The sequence below is a fragment of the Notolabrus celidotus genome, chromosome 10 (assembly GCF_009762535.1).
Source record: "Notolabrus celidotus isolate fNotCel1 chromosome 10, fNotCel1.pri, whole genome shotgun sequence".
In the NCBI taxonomy this organism is placed as follows: Eukaryota; Metazoa; Chordata; class Actinopteri; order Labriformes; family Labridae; genus Notolabrus; species Notolabrus celidotus.
The window spans coordinates 10,905,447-10,925,806 of record NC_048281.1 but is presented as its reverse complement, the minus strand read 5'-3'; the positions used below and the strand labels follow the sequence as shown (position 1 = coordinate 10,925,806).

General features: G+C 44.9%; 1 protein-coding gene across 2 annotated transcripts in view; it reads left to right on the top strand.

The window, feature by feature from the left end:
* The first annotated feature begins 1,434 nt into the window (after positions 1-1,434).
* efnb2a (ephrin-B2a) overlaps positions 1,435-20,360 on the top strand; it is a 31,383-nt gene continuing 12,457 nt past the window's right edge. Inside the window, exons 1-3 of one of the 2 annotated variants that reach the window (XM_034694590.1) lie at positions 1,435-1,650; positions 1,775-2,370; positions 13,207-13,490. In XM_034694590.1, coding sequence (XP_034550481.1) covers positions 2,258-2,370; positions 13,207-13,490 — 397 coding nt within the window. In that variant the 5' untranslated portion in view covers positions 1,435-1,650; positions 1,775-2,257. Of the gene's footprint in view, positions 2,371-13,206; positions 13,491-20,360 lie in introns of both variants that reach the window. The other variant, XM_034694589.1, reaches the window with a different exon arrangement.

Sequence of the window (20,360 nt, the reverse complement as noted above, 5' to 3'; positions counted from 1 at the left end):
AAAGTTTCATGTTTTCTGTTTTAAATAATTGTCAGCCACTTTTAGACTTCATTCAGACACATGGACAGATTATTTGGATAAAGCAAAACCACAGAAGGAAAACTACAATCTAAATTTGTCTGTAAAGTTATTTTACGCTGTCGAACACTCCACATGTCTGAGTTATATATCTGAGAGGTTTGTCCTTGGTCTTCAGCCAGTGAAGAAACCCAAACACTTCAATATTTAGAGAAAGTTCCTCAGGGGCTTGTGCACACGTCAGTCTGTAAAATACATTTTCCCCTCAGCTGTCTCTGGATGAAGTGAATGTAAAAGTTCACGCTGCGGCAGTAAACATCCAGAGCTGCTGCGCCTCTGTGTTGATTCCAGCGCGCAGAGGAAAAAGTGGGGACCGGACTCCTCAATTATCTGCCCGGTTCCACATCAGGGTGATTATCAGCTAAGCAAACAGCCCCAATCCACAGCGGCTGCCTTTCAACAATCGACCTGATCGAATTAAGTCTTTGGAGGGTGTGAAGAGTTGACACGTTACCTGCACGCGGAGCTGAGACCTGCAGCTGTCAGAGGTGTGCGCGTCAAATTAGAGGCTGTTCACGAAAAGTTCAGTGTTTGTTCCGAGTGTGAGTGCGATCCATTTCAATGAGGACTCTGAGGGGACTTTAGTGCTCCTTAAAACAATGTTTAATTAGTAATTAAATAGCACAATGCAAGGTCCAACAGCATGCATGTTAATCATTCAATCAGACAGAAAAATAAAGAAAATTTAAACTTCACGAGGGTTCACAAAAGTTGCAAATTTCTCTTTATTTCCGGAACAAACCCCACTTTAAATACTTTTCATCTTTAAGAATGAGCAGATATTTTTTAAAGTTTAATTTTGGTGTAAAATCAAATAAATTCGATTGTTCCTCTGCCTCCTTTCAGCTCTCCAAGGTGGATTTTCCGCTAGTGGGCGCTCGTGTCTTTCCAAAAACCTTGTGCTGCATATAATGCACTGAATGGAGACACATGCAGCTCTGTGGCTCAGTGCAGTTCTGTGTGTGAGCAAATGTTTGCCCGTCATTTTGATTGTGGGGACATCAATAGATAGCCAAAACACGCGAGAAGTGCGCGTTATTATAATAATTATTAATGTTATTATTAATATTTTAACTTAGAATGGAGGGAAATCAGATTTATTGTACGGATAAAGTCTGGTCCGTTCAGAAAGAAAAGCTCATCGATCAACACCAGAATTCCGCTTTATTATTCTGATTTAAATATTCCTGAACTGTTTTATTCCTTAACATTTTATCTGACATTATTATGAAGTATTATGAAGTTATAATATTTAATGAAGTCGTATTAATCCACCTGTCTGATGACAAAAGTGGGATTCATGTGTAATTCCTCCCATTTCGCTCACCACGAGTCACCACTGAACCAGTTGCCCTCCTTGACTGACAGCCTACTGACTTCCCAGCCAACGGACCAATCAGCTGCGGCCGGGGGCGGGGCCAGCCTCGCCAAATATTTCCAGTCGCGGTCCCTTGCAGTTACTTTCCATCCAGGTTTCGGAGCAGCGTTGAGGCATCATCCCTGTACGCTGTGTGCGGGACGGATCTGCAGGAGCCAGCCGCAGCGCGTGCGTTGTTTTGGGGACCTCTACTAGTATGAGAACTTCCATTCCCGCTCCTTTGATTTCTTTCATTCTCATGTTTTATCATTTTCTTGATTTTGACCATCCGACCTCATTGTTTCGCCCTTCTCATCTCTCTGCTGCTGTCACCCACAGTTTGTTGCTCACCACCAGCTGAAAGGGGAATATCTCACCATTCCACCACCAGCCATCTCTGTGCTCTTTTTCTCTGCTGCTGCTGGTCTGGATGTTGGCTGCACTGCTGGACTATCACGCAGGGGGATTTATATTTGAATTGATTTCCATCTGCCGCCGCTCCACCGCGGACACCGCCACTTTTTCTGTCTGAGGGATGTATAACAGCAGGGTGAATCCTGCGCTCTGAACACGGGAGAATACTAACGCACTGTCCGCTGAATGAACTGCTGCCGTGCGCCCTTGGTTTTTGGAGCAGGTCTCTCTTCTTGAGATGCTCTCGTGCGTCTGATCAGGGTTTGTGGTCCGTGCGTATCCCCTCTGGATCGGGATCTAAGGTGAAGCAGTTGCCGCGGAGCTCTTGTCCTCTATTTTTTTGTGGACATATTTTGTTTTTCTTTTGGAGGAGGATTGTGCACCGACCCGGAGTCGCGCAGGCTAACCATGGGGGACTCGATGTGGAGATATTATTTCGGAGTTTTGTTTATTGCCTTCAAAGTGGACCTGTGCCGGGCGCTCATCCTGGAGTCCATCTACTGGAACACAACAAATACCAAGTAAGTGGAGCACAAGCCGCGTTGATTGCTGGCCCCTGTAGCGCCGTGTGTACGCTCTCCTGTGTGGAGACGGTTTCATGCCAGACTCCGTTGAAAAATCCGGCACTTATATGTTGACTCTCTCCCCGCTCGAGGCTTGAATGCGTAAATTAAAGGGAGCTGGAATGAAAGCGCATTTTAGAAACACCTCTTCTATTCAGCGCACATTCACAGAAACGAAGAGTTATCAGAGTGGGTTAAAATGTAAAATCTCCTCGCCTCTCCTTCTGGTTAAATTCACACAGATTTCTTGGTCATGTGTCTGAAGCTGCGGTAAAGATGGATTTGGGGATATTGTGATCTTGTCGGGGAAGCTGGACACGCGCACAATTATCGTACCGAGTTTAAACACAGGAAAGTGTCCACGCAGGATGGTAATACTGAAAATAATTAAGACAGCATCAAACATAAGTGAGGATATATGAAAGTGTATCCCCGCTCGGTGCTGTAGCGCATTACAGATAGATTTGTGTGTGTCGCCGTTGGGGAATACGTACGCTCAGAGGACGGCGAGGCCCCGCTCGGCCGTGCGTTATGGTGCCACTCAACATTAGAAACCCGCCTCACGAGGACACACAGCAGCACTTCTAAAACTGTATCGATTATTTCTTATTTATGGCACATGTCTGTAGTCTTTACATGGATGTGTTATCGTGGTTGACGCTGTGAGGGAGATATTTAGAGGGTAACTTTACGCTTCGCCTCCTCCCTCGATAACAACTTGGAGCGGGCGTTTTCTGAACCACACCGGTCTGTAACAGGTCCGGTAAAAATAGCAGACCTTTGAAGCCGCTTTGAGCTCATTAACATTCCCTTTTATTCCCCCACACTTGTGTTTGTAGAGGATCAGATATTATTGGATGTTATTTTTATCCTCCCTCCTGACTGTTACATTAATGAGAGGAATGAAGAGAAAATGGAAACATGACGAGGCGGAGGCTTCATGGAGGCGCTGCTGGGACGCTCCTGCTCCGGGCCTCTGATGCTCTGCTGTGCTTCCAACACTTTATGCGCATATTATGAAATAATGAAGCAAACAATGAGCTCGTTTTAGGGGGAATTACGCAGGAATTACTGTAGGTGAGATGAAACTTCTGAATAAATCAGCTTCCCTTCAAACACTTCTTGTTCCTGGCTGAGGGAGCGTACAGAGCATGGCTGTGTGTGTTTGGATGTGTAGATTTCAGTGTATTTATATTATATTTATTTGAATTTAAAACACAGCATAAGCTCAGACCACCAGTGTGTGATCATAGAGTCAGCCTCTCGCTTAGGCCCCTCATGTTTTTCTCGTCTCTTTGCCCTTTTTGTATATCCAACCACTCATCAGGATCATTTTCTCCCTCCACTCGCCTCCTGAATATTCCATCAGGCCAAGAAAGGCGGTTAAACTCTTTTTTTCTGCAGATAAAAAGGTGTCTTTCTCCTCCTCTACACCCTGCTCTCAGCCCGGCGGGGGGCGCCCCTCTTTGTGGCCGTTTCGTCACGGCCAAACTCCTACTCGCTCAATAATTCCGTTTTTGGCTTCTGTACAGGCAGAAAGCCTCTTTCTATCTCTCTGTGTGCTGTTTTCCTCAGTAAAGCACGCGCACAATGGAGACGGTCTAACAGGTGTTTTTTGTTGTGCGCGTTTAACTGAGCGTTAACTCGCGGTGTGCGTAACCGCGCATTGTTTGTCTGTTGTGTCTGTAAATCAGGAGATGTGGAGGGAGGATTTGTTGCATTGTGTGCAGGACACGGCTCCAGGCTCGGCCTTCTAGCCTCTTGACTGCCACGGCCATCTGCGTGCCGAGTGTGCGGTGCTCACTACGACGCGTAAATTTACGCTTTTACCTTATTTAGAATAACAAAATGTGATTTTTAAAGTGATGCAGACTGAGGTGGCACCTTTATTTAGGCCAAATGCCTCCGTGTCACACACAGCCGTTATGTTGGGAGGTTATATGTTAATGCCTGAGCGTATTCAGAGCCGTTTGATGAGCATTTGGCCTCAATAGAGACAAAACAAAGCAGAGGAACATTTGCTCGATGTAAAGTGTCAGATCACAACAAATACAAACACTGTGAGGGTATTTTTCTTACATATCATGCTATGTATAGACCGAGCACAGGCAGGGCTCTCCATCTATATAAGGATCAGCCCAACAAGTCATTTTCAGCTTTTTTAAAATACCTTTCTGCCAGAGCCAGAGCATGAAACCTCCTCCTCCATTTTAGAGCTTCAGCAGCCCGAGCAAATGAGTATGTCATTCTGCCTGGCGTGTCAGATTTGATTTTGGGGGAAGAAACAAAGAAAGGATATAAGAGAGAGAGAGAGAAAGAAAGAAAGAAAGATAGAAAGAAAGGATGTAAGAGAGAGAGAGAGAGAGAGAGAGAGAGAGAGAGAGAGAGTCCCTCGGAGCAAATATAGGCCTCAGGGCTGCCACAGATGCAGCGGGCATTCCTGCAGAATTAGCATTGTGCATGTGTGCATTCTCTGCGTTCTGTCTGGGTGAGAAGTTCAGAGGTAAAAGGTTAGAGAGTGATATCATTGTGTGAGTAGACGCCTCTTTCTCTGCAGGTAGGAACTCTTTGTGCCTCTTTTTTTATGAGCTGGGCGAGAACAATAACTTCAGTTTGGAGTCCAAGTTCTGTCTGAAATAAATCTCTCATAGAGGCTTAAAAATAAACATGAAGTCCTCCAACTTCTGCATTCTTTGTTCTCTTTAATTTTTCCATTACGAGGCGACAAACTCTGAGAGCAGGATGGAAAACGTTCCTCTCATCTGATAAATAACTCTCCTGTGTGTGCTGGCTGAATAAACCACACACAAACTTTTTATTATCCCTTTTCACAGCTTGTTGACAGTCCTCCTGCCTCTGTGTGTGTGTGAGTGTGTTAGCCGGTTATTCCTCCCTGCTAGCAAAGAGAGAACCCCAAAGCGTGAATATCTTTATTCAGCAGGTCAGCAATATGCTCCACAGCCCGAGTCGTCTCTGCCTCTTTCTCTCTGTTAGTTTGTGTTCGTCCTCCTCTTTGACTATTCAAGGAAGGATGAATGTTAGAAATGTGAAGGCTGTGGGCCAGTCTAATGCCTTTGTGTGTGTAGGCTGGGGGAGAGGATAAAGAAACACTCAGTGTGTGTGTGTGTGTGTGTGTGTGTGTGTGTGTGCTAAGTGTGTGCATCTAAAAAAAAAAGAGGAGAAAAATCCCAGCGCAGGGCCCGCGGCTGTGTCGATTAAACCTCATTGTTGTTTGCGCTTTACTACTTTACTGCCCTTATGCATGAACCTCTGAAGAGAAAAAAACAAGAGAATGACCCCTCCACCTCGCCCTCCTTCCTCCCCATGAGACACACACACACATACATCACAGCACACACACCTCCTTCTTCTGGTAATCCATTTTGTAGTTGGGAGGGAGAAACAAAAGCGAGGCCTGCTTTACATGGTTTATGTAAAAGGAGCGCTGCCTCTCCTCCACTGCAGTTCATTAAGAGATTACATAGAAGCCCAAAGACCCTTTGTGACCGGGCAGCGACGGGGGCACCTCTGTGGGTCCTTTTGTGAATGTAGGGGGGTTAGAGAGAGAGAGAGAGAGAGAGAGAGAGAGAGAGAGGAGGAGGAGGTGGAGGGAGGGAGGCGGCAGAGAGATGCAGCTCCATCATGAATGACTGACGAGGCCTTGTGCTGTAACCCTCCCCTCTTCCTCCAGCGATCCCTCCTTTTCCTGAACCCCCTGCAGAGCCTCTAATTTTCTTTTCTTCCGCTGAGAGTGAGAGAGGAAGATCAGTTGTTTTAATTTAGTTACATCGACGACAGCCGGGCAGAGAGAGGAATCCTGACACGGAGAGAGTTGGACCTGCTGCGGCTCCGGAGGTCGACACGTCTTTTTTTAATGATGAGAAAAGTTGATGATTAAGATCGTGTGAGAGCAAAAGAAGAGGGAAAAATGATAGAAATGAATCAGAGAAGGAGAGAAGAAAGCGTGGGGGCCCCTCGGGGGAAGGAGGGTAATTATGTCTAGGCCAGCTCAGATCCCACAGGCCGGGATTACTGGATGAAAGGTGGGCCGAAGGCAGACAGAACCGGAGAGGACGAGAGGGGGATAGGGTGACACTCAGCATAAAGACCTCCGTCCCCTCCGCCACCCTCCACCGACAGAGGGCGAAAGCCGGGGCGCTGCAAAGAATCGCAGTGGATTAACCCTCACTGCGCCCCGGCTTGGCCTCTTTGTCTGCCTCCTTAATGAATCCTTGCATTGCAGCTGGGTGTAGAGTCAAACAGTTGCTCTTGAGCTGCAGAAATATTCCCCTTTCCTCCTCCTCTCCTCTGTCGATTTGTGCGGCTTTAACTTCAGGGCCACAGGGGGAGAACAGGAGAGAGGCGGATTATACCAGGAAGGCCACCCCGGCTCTGCTCTGTCACAAACAACAACAATCATGTCTTTACAATTAAAAAACACACACACATTAGATGAGAATACGGAGGTTTGAGGGATTCAACTTCTTCTGTGTTTTCTGTTTTACTGGCGACAGATGCAGCGGTCGTAACCTCTCAGGAAGTAGGTCCTCATCCTCCTCCTCCTCCTCTGGCTCCTTTTGCCCCTGAATGTTTCCTCTCTCCTCCCCCAAACACTCTCACACACACATTCACACACACATTAAGAGAGAGACCAAACTTAAAGGTGAAGAAAGCTAGTTAGGAGATAAACGAGAGAAACAGATGTCGGGTGGTAAACTTTTCAAGTCTGCAGGAGGGTCGCCCACCTGTGCGCCTGAATCAGCAGAGGGCGTCACATATGGAAGACACAAAACCCTGATTCCACTTTCACCTGGCGTGCAGAGCTAAGATTAGAAACTCCATATTGGACAAAAGAGTGAAAGTTGTTCCAACCTTTAAAAAGCTGTGAGAGCTTTCTGCTGACTGAGGCTCACAGCTGTTTGATTCTCATTCTCATCTTCTTCATATTAAAGAACCTTTTTATTCATGTGTGACTCTGACACAGACGTGAGGAGAGGTCAGCTGACAGAAACAAGTCCGTCCTGTAAACTCTGCGTCTGGCGTGTTTGTTTAGCGGAGAGATAAACAGCGATGAGAGGAGGAAACAGAGTGTTTCTCTCTCCTCCTGGTTTTTGCACAGTCACCGTCACAAAGGATTGTCGTCCTCTCTGTGTCGGGTGAAACAAATGGTGTGTGAGGTTACACAAAACTGTGAAAAGCAAATAATCTCAGCTTCTACTTTATTCAAAGGAACTAAATAAACAAGTTAATACTTAAAACAATAGTCATGAGACAACTTGAAGCCTAAATAAGTCTTTCTCATTTTAAAGCAGCTGTAGTGGTTTTAAACAAAACAACTCTTTGATCAATCGACTGTAGCTTCACCTTTCTGGGATGAAACTTCTGTTTTTGCATCTAAATCTGAATAAAAACATCCCATTATCTTTCTCAAAGTCTAATAAAGTAATTTTAAATATTTTCAATCTTGTAAATGAGAAATGCATTACTCTTTTAATTATTAAAATCAAATTAAGACACCAATTAATCGACTCTTAAGTTTAACCTAAACTCTGAATAACATTAGAATGAAGTTTTCAGCTTTATTTGCTGTTTAATCTAACACTTTATCATCATAATAAATCTTTAAAAGTTATTATAAACTAATTTAGGATTTTTTTTATGTAAAAAACTTCATAGATAATCTGTTTCTACTTTTTGAAATAATTTAAATACAGTAAAAGTTCAGATTAATCAACTTTAGCTTGACTCAAATAGCCTTGAAGCTTTAATCTAGTAGCTATTAACATCTCACGTCCTGTTTGAAAGTGCTCAGTAAATCTTGTATGATTGTATACACTTTGTAAAAGAGAAAACATTTGCAACCTTTGAATCTTTAAAAAACAATTAAAATATTGTTTAATCAACTTTAAGCTTTTGCTCAACAATTAAAGTTTTACCACTTTTGTGTTATTCAGAGTTATACTAACTCCTTGATTCTTATAAACTATTAAACAGAATGTCTAATTTGCTTTAAAATATTAAAAAACCACAAAACTTAGTGATTAATCGACTATTTGTTCACCTTTTTGCTACGTCATGATAAAAATAACATTTGCACAGCTCTTTTCATTACAATAAATGACAAATTAGCATTTTATAAATTTTCTTGAAGCATAATAAAGTCATATTTTGTTGCTCTAATATTTTAAATTTGAAGGTTTGAACTTTTTCTGCTTCTTTAATCAAATATTAAAATTAAATTGCTGATTCATCCACTTTTATCTGAACTTGTGTGCTACATAACCATTAAAGGATTTTTTTCAGCTCCTTTTCTGTTTAAATATGACTAATATTACAATAACTTTTACCGTCCTAACTTTCTTAAAGTGACATTTGTTTTTTAAGAAACTTTTTGTTCTTTCTTCGTTTATACATCAAATATGATATCCTTAATGTCATACGTAACACAGAGCTTAAAGGGACAGTGTTTGTCAAATTTAGTTATATCTCCTGCAAACAGGTGACTTTTTTAAACAAACTTAATAATCATGATTTTAAGAAGAAGGTGGACTTTTGTCAGTCTGCCGAGATGTCATGATTTGAGGGGTTTCAGAACCCCGTACACGTAACATTAACGGAACGAGCAGAGATCTGCAACAGTCATATTCCCGCTCTAGTTTCGTGAGAGTGGACAGTCGTGCTGCGTCTGATTAATCAGCGCTGTGGCCCACAAAGTGAATTAATCTAACTCATATTCTTATCTTCCTGCGAGCCTCTCCGTCTCTCCTCCGTTTTGATTAATCAGCCTTTTATGCTTTTAAAGTCCAGACGAGCAGCAGACCTCGGTGATAAACGGCTCTCAGCTCTTTGCTGCAGGAATATTTATGGTGCGGGAAGGCTTCTAAAAGAAGGGGGCTTTTATTTTGACGGAGGAGAGGAGGGAGGGAGGGGTGAAGGGCCAAGTGTGCCTTTAAGCAGGGTGGGGGGCCCGGTAGAGGAGGGTGGGGGTCAAACACATTTACAATTATAAGACAGCGAGGCAGGCCTTTATTCGTGGTCCGTCCCTCTCTGTGTCCTTTTATCTGTTGCTGTCCTCTGCCTGTCTGAGGGTTGGGGTGTTTTATTGTAACGTCAGGTGTCTCTGCACAAACATGAATGAGTGTCCATCTCTCCTCTTTCTTCTTCTGGTGATTCTTCTCTGGGACGATCCAGAATAACTCATTTTATTTATCCGTAATCAGCCTCTTGGCAGCTCGTCGTTAAACCCACATTGAAACCACACTTTGATTCTCCTCTGTCAGTTTTATTGAATGCTTTCATTACACAGCACTTCGCTGTAAATCAGCTGGCTCAGACGCAGCAGTGTAACCGAGAGGATGTCTGTTTTTCTGCCCCTGGCGAAGGCAGATCTCATTTTTGAATAGTACAGAGCGGGATGACGCCAATAAGATACCAAATATCACGTTGAGTCAGGAGGAAGACACAGAGCGGAACAGGCCCACACACCCACTCTGATTCTGTGTGACAGAATGAGATGAAGACATGAGGGAGATGTTTCCTTTTGCTCTGTCGTATCTTTGTGTGTGTGTGTGTGTGTGTGTGTGTGTGTGTGTGTGTGTGTGTGCGTGTGTGTGTGTACATGTGTTGCAGACTTCTCTCTGTGTGCTAGCTTGTGTAGGTTTAGTCTAATCATCTCCTGCTCTTCCTGCACCGAGCAGAATCAGAGTTCAGTCGCTCCAGCTGTCAGAAAGTCGTTCGTGAACTCGGTCTTAAGAAAAGAAGGAAAATAATTCCCTCGCTCGACATGCGTGCACGTGCACAGCGTGAGCTAGACTTTAAGATTTCACATGAGCTTTATTTTTTCACTGACATAACAAACGTGCAAGAAACTCCTGAAAACGTTAACACATTTTTCTGGTTGGGCTGGATGCGTGTACGTAAAGAGACAACATTTTCACTTTGAATTTGACCCGAAGAAGTCAGAGTGAGCTGATTTGGAAAACTCTGAGGGGGCGGGCGAGCGTGCATGCAGGAGGGATGACTTTCGTGTCACGTGACCGGTGTTGAATGCTAGGAGGGACTCACGGCAGCATCCAGAGCTCATTGAGTAGAGTAAAAACAATACATGCTTTCTCTTCAGTCTCCAAAAGTCTCCATTTAACACCAGAAAAAGTCGCTAGATCTGTCGCTAGTCACTTTTTGGAAAAAGAGGGGTCCGAGCGACAGGAAACAGCATGGATAAAAACATTGGTCTGTTTCCATGTAGCCTTGAGATACACGCAAAAACTGCCACTAGAGGCTCATCTGACTCTCCTTACACGTGTTGTGGGCGAATGTCTGATCAACGCTGCTCCTGAAAAGCATGCAGCTAAGTTCACCTGTTTTGTAGGAAACTACTTAAAAGCTGCTTTCATCAACTAGTCTTGATGCACAGACGTCAACCTGTCGTAAGAAATAAACTGAGTCATCATATTTGATAAAAACAGTCTGTCCACCTCTCACTGAAGCATTCCTACATTAACCTCTGCAGATAAACAAAGGTCACCATGACCTTTGCTTCACCCACACACACACACACACACACACACACACACACACACACACACACACTCATGTAAAATCAGCACATGCATGCATGCCTGCTTTCACCCCTGTGTAAACACACATACCCTCCACGACCATGCCTGAGTGGATCCCTGCACACACACACACACACACACACACACACACACACACACACACACACACACACACACACACACACACACACACACACACACACACACACACACACACGAGGTCACTGTGTACACGTACAGCACCACATTATCGCCTCCTGCTTTATTCACACAAACACACGGATGTGATCTGCTGCAATGCATAGACTTACATATCCCCCCCCCCCCCCTCTCTCTCTCCCTGTGTCACTGGACACACTGCACAGCTGAGTGTGTCCTCAGGGGGAGGAAGAAATATTCGCTCGGCCTAGTTAGCCGCTTCGAGTGCATGTGAGATCTTGTGTATATGTGTGTGTGTGTGTTTGTGCTCTGATGCCCTGAGCGATGGAGAGATGATGCATGCTGTTAGAGGAGGAAAAGAAATAATGTATGTGTCTGTTTCTTTACGTTTGAACGACAGCAAGAGAGAGTGTGTGGCGGAGACGCAGCAGAGAGGAGGAAGTGATGTTTCTGTGAGCTTGCAGCCTTTATGTTTATATATATATAAAACTGATTATGTGTTGGATTTTTCCCTCTTTGTTAATTATGAATCGACTGAGCCTCGCCATTGCTCCCCTGTGTGCAGGCTCCCCTGCTGCCCTGCGGTGGCTGTCTTTGTAGTCAGGGGGGAAAAACGCAGCCAGAGCTTTACGCTGAGAGCCGAGGACTGAGAGGATCCAGTGTCAGGGTTGATGGGAGCTGTGTTTCTTCTAGGAATAAGGGTCAAAGGTTGCCTTGAGATGCATTTGTAATTTATGCATACGTGACATGGAAGAGAAGCATGCAGATACGATTAATCGACTGCAAGACACTCCATCCGTGTTGGTGTTATGCCAGCTTAAAGGAAAATATCTGCAGCAAGACTTTCACATAAAAATAAACAGAGTGAAGATTAACACAGCCATAAAGAGCCAGTTTTTATCAGGCTGTAAGTGAAAATCACTTGATAATAACAATAAAAACAAGACGAAATATTACTCCGAACAAGCAGAAGCTGCTCCGCTGTCTCGTGTTTCTAATTGTGCACAGAAGGTCCTCAAGTTCAAAACTTCTGTGCATAATAAAGAACCAGAGGGCCTTAATGCTGTTGAGTATTTGCTAGAGAAATCAACCAATCCTTTTGTTTTCTAAATGTTGCAGCTGCAAAACTCTTGCATAATATGAAAAAAGCATGAAATCCTCACATTTAAAAGAGGAGTAACTGCATGGAAAACAGCGTACACAAGTAATCGATGATCAGAGTACCTTCTAACCTTCATCACGTGGTTTCCTTGTCCCTCCCTGACAGACATTTGATCAGCATGTTAGACTTAACCATCCCCATTATGTCCCCAACGTCTTCATTAATCCCTGTGTGTTGCATTCCTACACCAGTGTTCACAGCGTGCCGTTAAAAAGCCTCCTGGGCATCACGGTTAACATTTCAAATTGTATTTAAGCATGCAGCAAATTCGTTTAGCTGATAAATACGAGGTTACGCCGCCAACTCAAGCCTCGGCTGTGAATGTGTGTGTGAGAACATGTGCAATCACGGGGATGCTGCAGGGGATCACACTACTCAGAGACTAAACGACAACATTATTTTACTTTTGGAGAGAATTTAGGGAAATTTAAGTCCCTGAAAAACCCCCTCCAGCTCTCTGTGTTTCTGCTGCTCTCCCTGACGTCGCTCATGCTTTTAATATTGTTTCTTAATTTTCTGTTTTGTATGCCGCTGTTGTTCGGCTGTTTTTCCCTCATATGGAGAAGAAGTAGCCGCCTTCTCCTCATTTATCCCCTTAATTATTCCCCTCTCTCTCTCTGTCGCCGCCACAGTGCTGGAGTGAAAAGCTCTGTGATTTCATCGTCAGATATGGGGGTCACTTTGCTCCACACGCACAAATTCATCACACACATCACACCACACGCCATTATCCGCCATCATCTAAAATTAATGAACACAATCAGTAATTACCACATCAATAATTAAGCTGACTTCTCTTTTTTTGCAAGATGTAGAGAGCTGGATGGCAAACACTCCAATCTGAAATGCATAATGAATGACTCCTCATCAGTTCTCTGCAGCGTACTCACATCACTCTTCCTGCGTCTCTTTCAGATTCGTGCCAGGCCAAGGCGTGGTTTTGTACCCCCAGATCGGGGATAAGTTGGACATTGTGTGCCCCCGCGTGGACGGCGGGGTGAGCGACGGTGTGGAGTATTACAAGGTGTACATGGTGCCCAGGGAGCAGCTGGAGAGCTGCACCATCACCAAGGCCGACACGCCGCTCCTCAACTGCGTCAAACCCGACCAGGACGTCAAGTTCACCCTCAAGTTTCAGGAGTTCAGTCCGAACCTGTGGGGCCTGGAGTTCTTCAGAGGGAAGGACTACTACATCATCTGTAAGTACACATCTCCGCCTGAAGCGATCGTAAATAAGACCGTGCATAATTTAAAGAGAGAGCAACCTTTTAAAGAGTCAGGCCGGGTTGAGGAACCAGCTGTTGGTGACACGCGTCAAACTTCAGGGTCAGGTTTGTTGTTGCATTTCACTTGAAGGTTAATCCCCATAGTTTTTAACATGGGCTTACTTTTTGACATATTTAGGTTTCACTCAAAACGGGCTGCAACTTCAGCCTTGGGGCCAATGTGCCTGATCAAAGTGAACCTCCTGTGAGCTCTTGTTTTTGCCTCTGACAGACTTAGATTGATATTTTAAGTTTCTGACTATAAAAAATGAAAGGTAGCTCCAGATAAAGATCCTTTCAAACTCAACAAAAAGAAGAATTTCAGCCTCCAGACCAAGCAGCAACCTCTGGTCTTAAAATATCAAGCCCATGCAGAAATGTTAAAAACTGCAGTTCCTTAAGTGTCCTCTAGGTGCTGGCTGCAGAAACACCTGAAACCACAAACAAACACATTCAAAGAGACAATCCTTACAGCAGAAATAAACATGTTTACAGTCTGGTACAGAAAATGAGTTTAGTCTGAATTTTTCTAAGGGGAGGTGAATTTTTCATAACTCTTTATTCTTACGAGTGTCTGACTTTATTGACAGGCAGGCACCCTGTAGCCGTTAACAAGGAAGCTAAAGGCCCGCCTCTTTGCCTCACACTAGTTCCACATAAGTTAGGTTGAGTTCAGCATTTCCTATATGGCACACGCAAACAATCGGCTTCAAAACAGGGCTTCAGAAAGTCTGTCAGGGACAAAATAAGTTCCCTTCATGACGTTATTTAACTCAGAGGATACACTGCAGATAGATGAATGCTGCTGAGGTTGAAGTTTCTTCTTCTGCAGATTAATTTTCCTTGCAAACCAGAAATGCAGTAATCCTGAGGATGCTGAAGAGTCTGCAGATATATGAGTGAATTATTTATGCTGGTTTGAACTCCTGCAAGAAGTCCAGTCACAGGAATCTGGAGTGTTTTTAAAGATCCTGCAGTTGGGATTTACTTTCTGCATAAATTAAGCCTCTGAGATCAGAATGAGACCGTGAGGAGGAGTTTGATGTTTACAGAAACTGGACTCCTGTGATAGACTCACTGAAGGGTCTTCAGCTGGCGTAGAAATGACTCAGCAGTCTCACGGTGAAGGTGTGGCCTCTCCGCGTTACTGATTCCCTGTGATGTGCGTGCGGCGTCCTGGGAGGAAGTTGTCACAGGGTTTAGCGGCGGCCCCCTAGTTTGAAAACACGGGAGGTGGACTGAACCATCTGTGTGGCGCTGATGGGGGGTGCACTGCAGATAGGACCATCTGTGAGGCTCTGCCACAGCCATCTGTGAGCTGTCACACAGAGTGGAGGGCCATATTTCTGACTGAGGAGAAGGAAGGGGAAGAAAGAAGAGAGAGGAGAGGAGGAAAGAGGAGCAGGAAACACTCTGCGTTGGTGCAGGAAGAGGAATTAAAACAAATGTAGTGTTCTTTAAACCGCCTCCTGTATTTAAATATGATCCGGAGCTCTGCAGCACTCAGAGGTCCTGCAGAGAGATCTGTCACGCAGCTGTTTGAACAAAACAAAAAGAACAGGTTCACTGGCACAATATGTTCATTCAGTCGGCTTCAGGTGCTTTCTAACCCAGCAGAAACAGTGGCTGCTTTGTCGCTGGTGTGTCGTAGCTGCAGGATATTTGCGTGGCGGGGCATGTCTCGCTGTGTAAGAGTCTAACAGGTGTTAAAGCGGTCGTGCAGGTGAGACATGCATCCAGGCAGACAATGCTCGTGACATCAAAGAGAGCAGGTTAAAGGTGAGACAGTTGCTCTTTGGCAGAACTTCTAAAGCCGTCAGAGATGACATTTTGAAAACAGTTTCTGCTTTTAGAGGTAGAAAGATGCACAGATATGACTCTGCAGAGATATTTAAAGCATGCTTTTTAGACTGATAGCTTAACTGGCCCGCTGAAAAACGACCCCGCAATGCACAGACATCATTAACAACACCTTTTCTGCACGCTCTCCGGGATCATATCCTAAACTAAAACATGCACATAAGCTTATTTCGCTACCAGAGTGCTGACAGATATATTCCTGCAGAGAGTCATGATGCAGACAGCGTGGGGAGTCGTTTCTGTTGCAGTGTTCAAAGTGTTTAAAATGATTTAACGTGATTAATTAAAGTCAAACAGTCGTGTTGTTGACAGAAGAGGTGATGACACCATCTCTGAAACGTTGATGCCTCAGACTTCTCCTGCACTTCCTCCTCAAATAAAATATACATGCACACCTGACGGGGCTGGATGCACGCAGAAATACACCTGTGTGATCATGCACACCCGCAGCAGCAGCAGCAGCATTAGATGTGGTGTGTTCAAGGACTACAAAGGCTTCAGGCTGAAGACGCAGACACCACCACCCTCCTCCTCCTCCTCCTCCTCCTCCTCTATCGCTCCCTCCACCCAAACGCTGCAGTTAATTATTGATGAGCCGATGCTGGTGTTTACTTATCCCTGATCTCTCAGAGCTCTTCCCTCAGTGTGATCTCAGAGTGCCGGATCAGAATCAGAAAGAAGGAAAGAGGCTGCAGGTGCATGCATCGATATGCACGCTTATTGCGGTGTCATTTCTGTAAACATCTGCAAATATGTTGAATATCTAGTATCTGTAGAAGCTAAAACTGGAGATAATGAAGGTCAATACCCACAATCAATGAATAAGTGATAAAATCATGCAAGTGTGCAAATTCTGCAGCATAAACACGATGCCTGCAACCCCTTAAATTCCTTTAAAACAACTAAATGACCCGTTTTGTAAGCGTCTGTTGAGCTGTTGTGTTTTTTGTTGTCGATAGATTGCAACACAGTCATATAAACAGAATCATCACCCTGAGTTTAGCTGAATAAAGAATAAGGATGATAAATCACACATTTGCAGGGATATGTTGGTTGTAGAAAATGTTTGCAGAGAAGCTCCTGTAAGAGCATACATGCACACACACTCGCTCACACACACATTGTCCCTCAGGAGGCAGGAGCATCTCTCTGTCTGTGAAATGTATTTCTCCTCGTGGCTCTCTATCAAAGCCTGAGCAGACCAGAATATTCAATTTCCGAGCGCCTGGTGTAAAAGCCCTCCTCTTCATCAGCCTGCCGACTCGACAAGTTGGAACAGAGAGAGCGGTGGGAAAGTTCAATTCAGAACTTTAAAAGAGGGGCTGGAAAAATCCAATTTTGCACTTCTTGCAAATTCCCCCTCTCTCTCTCTTCCCCCGTGCCGCCTCTACCGCCGCCACCATCCCGCCTCCCTCCACAGATCCCCGAAATGCTAATGTGTAGCCTAAAGAGGGGAGAGAGAGAGCTGTTCCTCCGCTGGAGCGTGTCACGTTTTGCTGTTAATTGCCTCTTCTTGGCGAGCTCTGGCCTCCAGTCCTGCAGCTTTAACAGCCCGTTGCAGCTGCATTGTGACGCCGTCGCGTTGTGTACTCTGTTTCCCTTTTTTCACTTTCAAGCGGCCCGCTTGGAGAAGCTCCAGCTTTGCATGGGTAAACACAGGGAGGGAAGCACAAACACAAACATCAGAGGCAGAATGAGAGAAACACACAGAGGTGTGTGTGGGTGGAGTCACATTCATGTTTTTGTTTGCAGCGGTGGTGTGAGTGTCGGGGTTTGCTCGTGGGCGCAGAAAAGGTATCAGAATTAATAGATACACAAGCACACTGAGCAGGGTGGGAGGTAGAGGGAGCACGTTCTGGTGGAGGGGGAGATAGATGTGCAAAGACGAGAGTCCTGCAAGAGTTCAACTTCTTTACTGCAGTTCAAGTTCAAAGTTCAAGCTGCAAACGTCGCTCTGGAGGATGTTTCTGCAACCGTTACTCATTTTATATTTAAAAATAAACTTTAGGACCAAAGCAAAAGCGTTTTCGTGTATTTGTGTGTTCTTGTGTTTGTGTATGTGTTCCCTGCCCGGACTCCATCGCACTTTGACACCGCCTCAGAATAACTCATGGCGAGGGTTTCATTAGTCTTCTGGAGTGAGCACTCGATACGTAATTAATTAACCACCGTTTAATCCTCCATTTCTTCTCACAATCGCCGAGGCCTGCACATCAATGCTGCCCATCAGAGTCTCCACCGATTGGATTAGTGCTGCCTCGTGTTGCGTATTGTGCCTGAGCGCAGACCTAGATTAGATGGAAGGACTTGACCTCTTCATACCTAGATCTCCCCACACCCCCCTTCAAACTACTCATGAGGCCTCGGTGTCAGACTGTCTCATTCTGCACTTTTATTTTGAAGGCTGACAGGCGTTTAGATCTTGTGTGTTTGTAGTGATGATATTCATGTTTGTCCTTGCGTGCAGGTTTCCATGCACTCTCATGTGTGTTTGTTTCATGCACATGTGTGTGTGTGTGTGTTTCTGCGTGCCCTTTCTAAAGCGGTGGCTCACAATGCTGCTCCAGTTGAGAGCAGATGAGTTTGATGTGATTGTTTGCGGCAGCATGGCCTGCAGCCGAGAAACTAGCGAGCTAGATGATTACATGATCTAAAGAGGGAGAGAGAGAGAGAGAGAGGGAGAGATAGAGAGATGAATGAGGAGGGAAAGCGGGCAGAAAGAGTGACGTAAGAGAGGGAGGGAGGGAGGGAAAGGAAAGAGAGCTAAATGGAGAGAGAGAGAGGGGGAATGGAGCTAAAGAGCTGAAGAGAGAGCATGGGTATGGTGAGAAACAGACTGATGAGGGTATGAGGAAAATCATCGAGACGGTGATCACCTTACGCCGCCATCACTACAGAAAATAGTCCCTTCACCTCCACGCTGATCTGACAGGAAGTGAGACTCGAAAAGGATGGCACGCTGCTGCAGTGAACTCAAAATTAAACATAAAAAAAGCACAACAAGTAACGTGCACGATTAGAGGAACAAAAGCAGCTTTACTTTGAAATCCTGCACCACTCTTAAAGCTCAGTCTGTGCACTTGTAGATTAATAAATATTGTACTTTTTAGACTTAAAAAGATTTATACTGTGGCCAATTTGAATCAGCTGAAGCGGGTGATCACATTTTTTGACACGAGCTGCAGCATTTTGTTCACGCTGCAGGCGATGGAAAGACTTTTCTCGGATGGGGAGAGACACGATGTTCACCCCGGTCCACGCAGGTTCAGAGGAGGAAAACACCGGCAGCGTTATCGTGTCAGACAAAAACAAGTCTCTGTGCAACTTCTGTGCATGCACGTTTATAAAAAAACCTCCTCAGACTGAAGTGTTGATTGAATTTTGATCATTTAACTTATATTTACATAAATCTGAATCATAGTTGTTGCATGTTTTGCTGAGCAGTGATTGGTCAGTCATTGCGGCCTTCATTAGTCCGGTCTGGGTATTCTCAGTGACCCGGCTCTGCCCTGGCCTCATTCTCAGGGTCACCTGGGTCCTGAACATGATGGCGCCCCCTGTCTCTGCAGATTAGTGCACTCAGCAGTGACGGCTCTTAACTAGCTCATAACCCTGGCGCTGTGATGACGGCTTCACGCTCCACGGCGACCTGATGGACGGCAATTACGCTCAGCGTTTAGATCATAGCTGCTTTTGTCTCCTCTTCTTCTTCTTCTCTCCGTCCTCATTCAATCCGTCTGTTCTCTCTCTCTTCCTCTCCATGCTGCTCTTGTTCACTATTTATGAGCGGCACAGCATTGTCTCTCGGCGGTGCATTGTGTATTAATTATACCCACAGAATTTGGCAAATTTGAAGCAGCAGATTTTGGGGGGAAGTTTTTCAGGCTTTGCTGGACTGCAGACGGTTCACTTTTTCAACTCAGAGTCAAGCTCAGCTCGTAAAAATGATCAAGTATTAAATCAGAAATAACTCAACATGAAGTTGACCTCCTCTAGAAACCAGAATTTGAACCTACGCCTCATCATTCACAAAAAGTACATCCAAACGTTTTGCGACTCTTATTTCATGCAGACTTTCAAAATAAAAGCCCCTTTCTGTGCACAAGTCTATCTGCTTCACTCTTCATGGTGTGTGTGTTTGTGATTTTCCTGATGACCTTTCTGCATCTGTTTCAGCATTTGTGTGTGTGTGACCGAAACTACACTGCCAATTTGAAGCAGCGTGAAAATAGACATGCACGACAAGCACACCAGAACTCTTTTCTGTTCAATCTGCATGATTTTCGTATTCTACTTCAGATTCCCTTCGCCTCAACGAGCAGATTTCAGCCTCGTAAAGCCTTTTTAATCATATCTACTCTGTTCTTCAGTTTGTGCTGTCTCCCTCTGTGGATTCCAGTGTATACAAACCTTATTTCAGAACAATTAACACCCTAAAGAAGGCAGCATTTGCAGCCATGCGTGGGTTTGTTGTGCAGCTTGTTTTGAACAAAGCAAACTGAAGCGAGCATTTGATTTTTGCCAGGAGAGAGCATCGGATTTAAATCGATTCTTTGCATCAGATGTATGTTCTGCTTTTATGTCTGGTTGTGTTTTTTAGATATCTGCAGCTTCTTTGTTTTGTTACCTGCAGAGATTCACAGTCACCTCTCTGAAGGTGTTAAAGTTTGATTTCCTCTTTTTACTCGTTCCTCCCTGCAGAAGGAGTTCACACAAAAGCTGCAGCTCACTTCTTTCCCTTCTCCTGCTCCCTCCACCTCTGCCTCCGTCCTAAGTCTTATCTGACCGCTGTAATGCCAACAATATTTCTAAGGATCTTGTGTGAACCAGGTCTATCCCTCTCCCTCCTGCTCCTCCAGCATGTCCCCCCCCGGGCAGCACGGATTAGCTGGTTAACTCTAGCCAGCTCGTCTGTCAGCCGCTCCGGCCCGGGCCTCGGCTGAG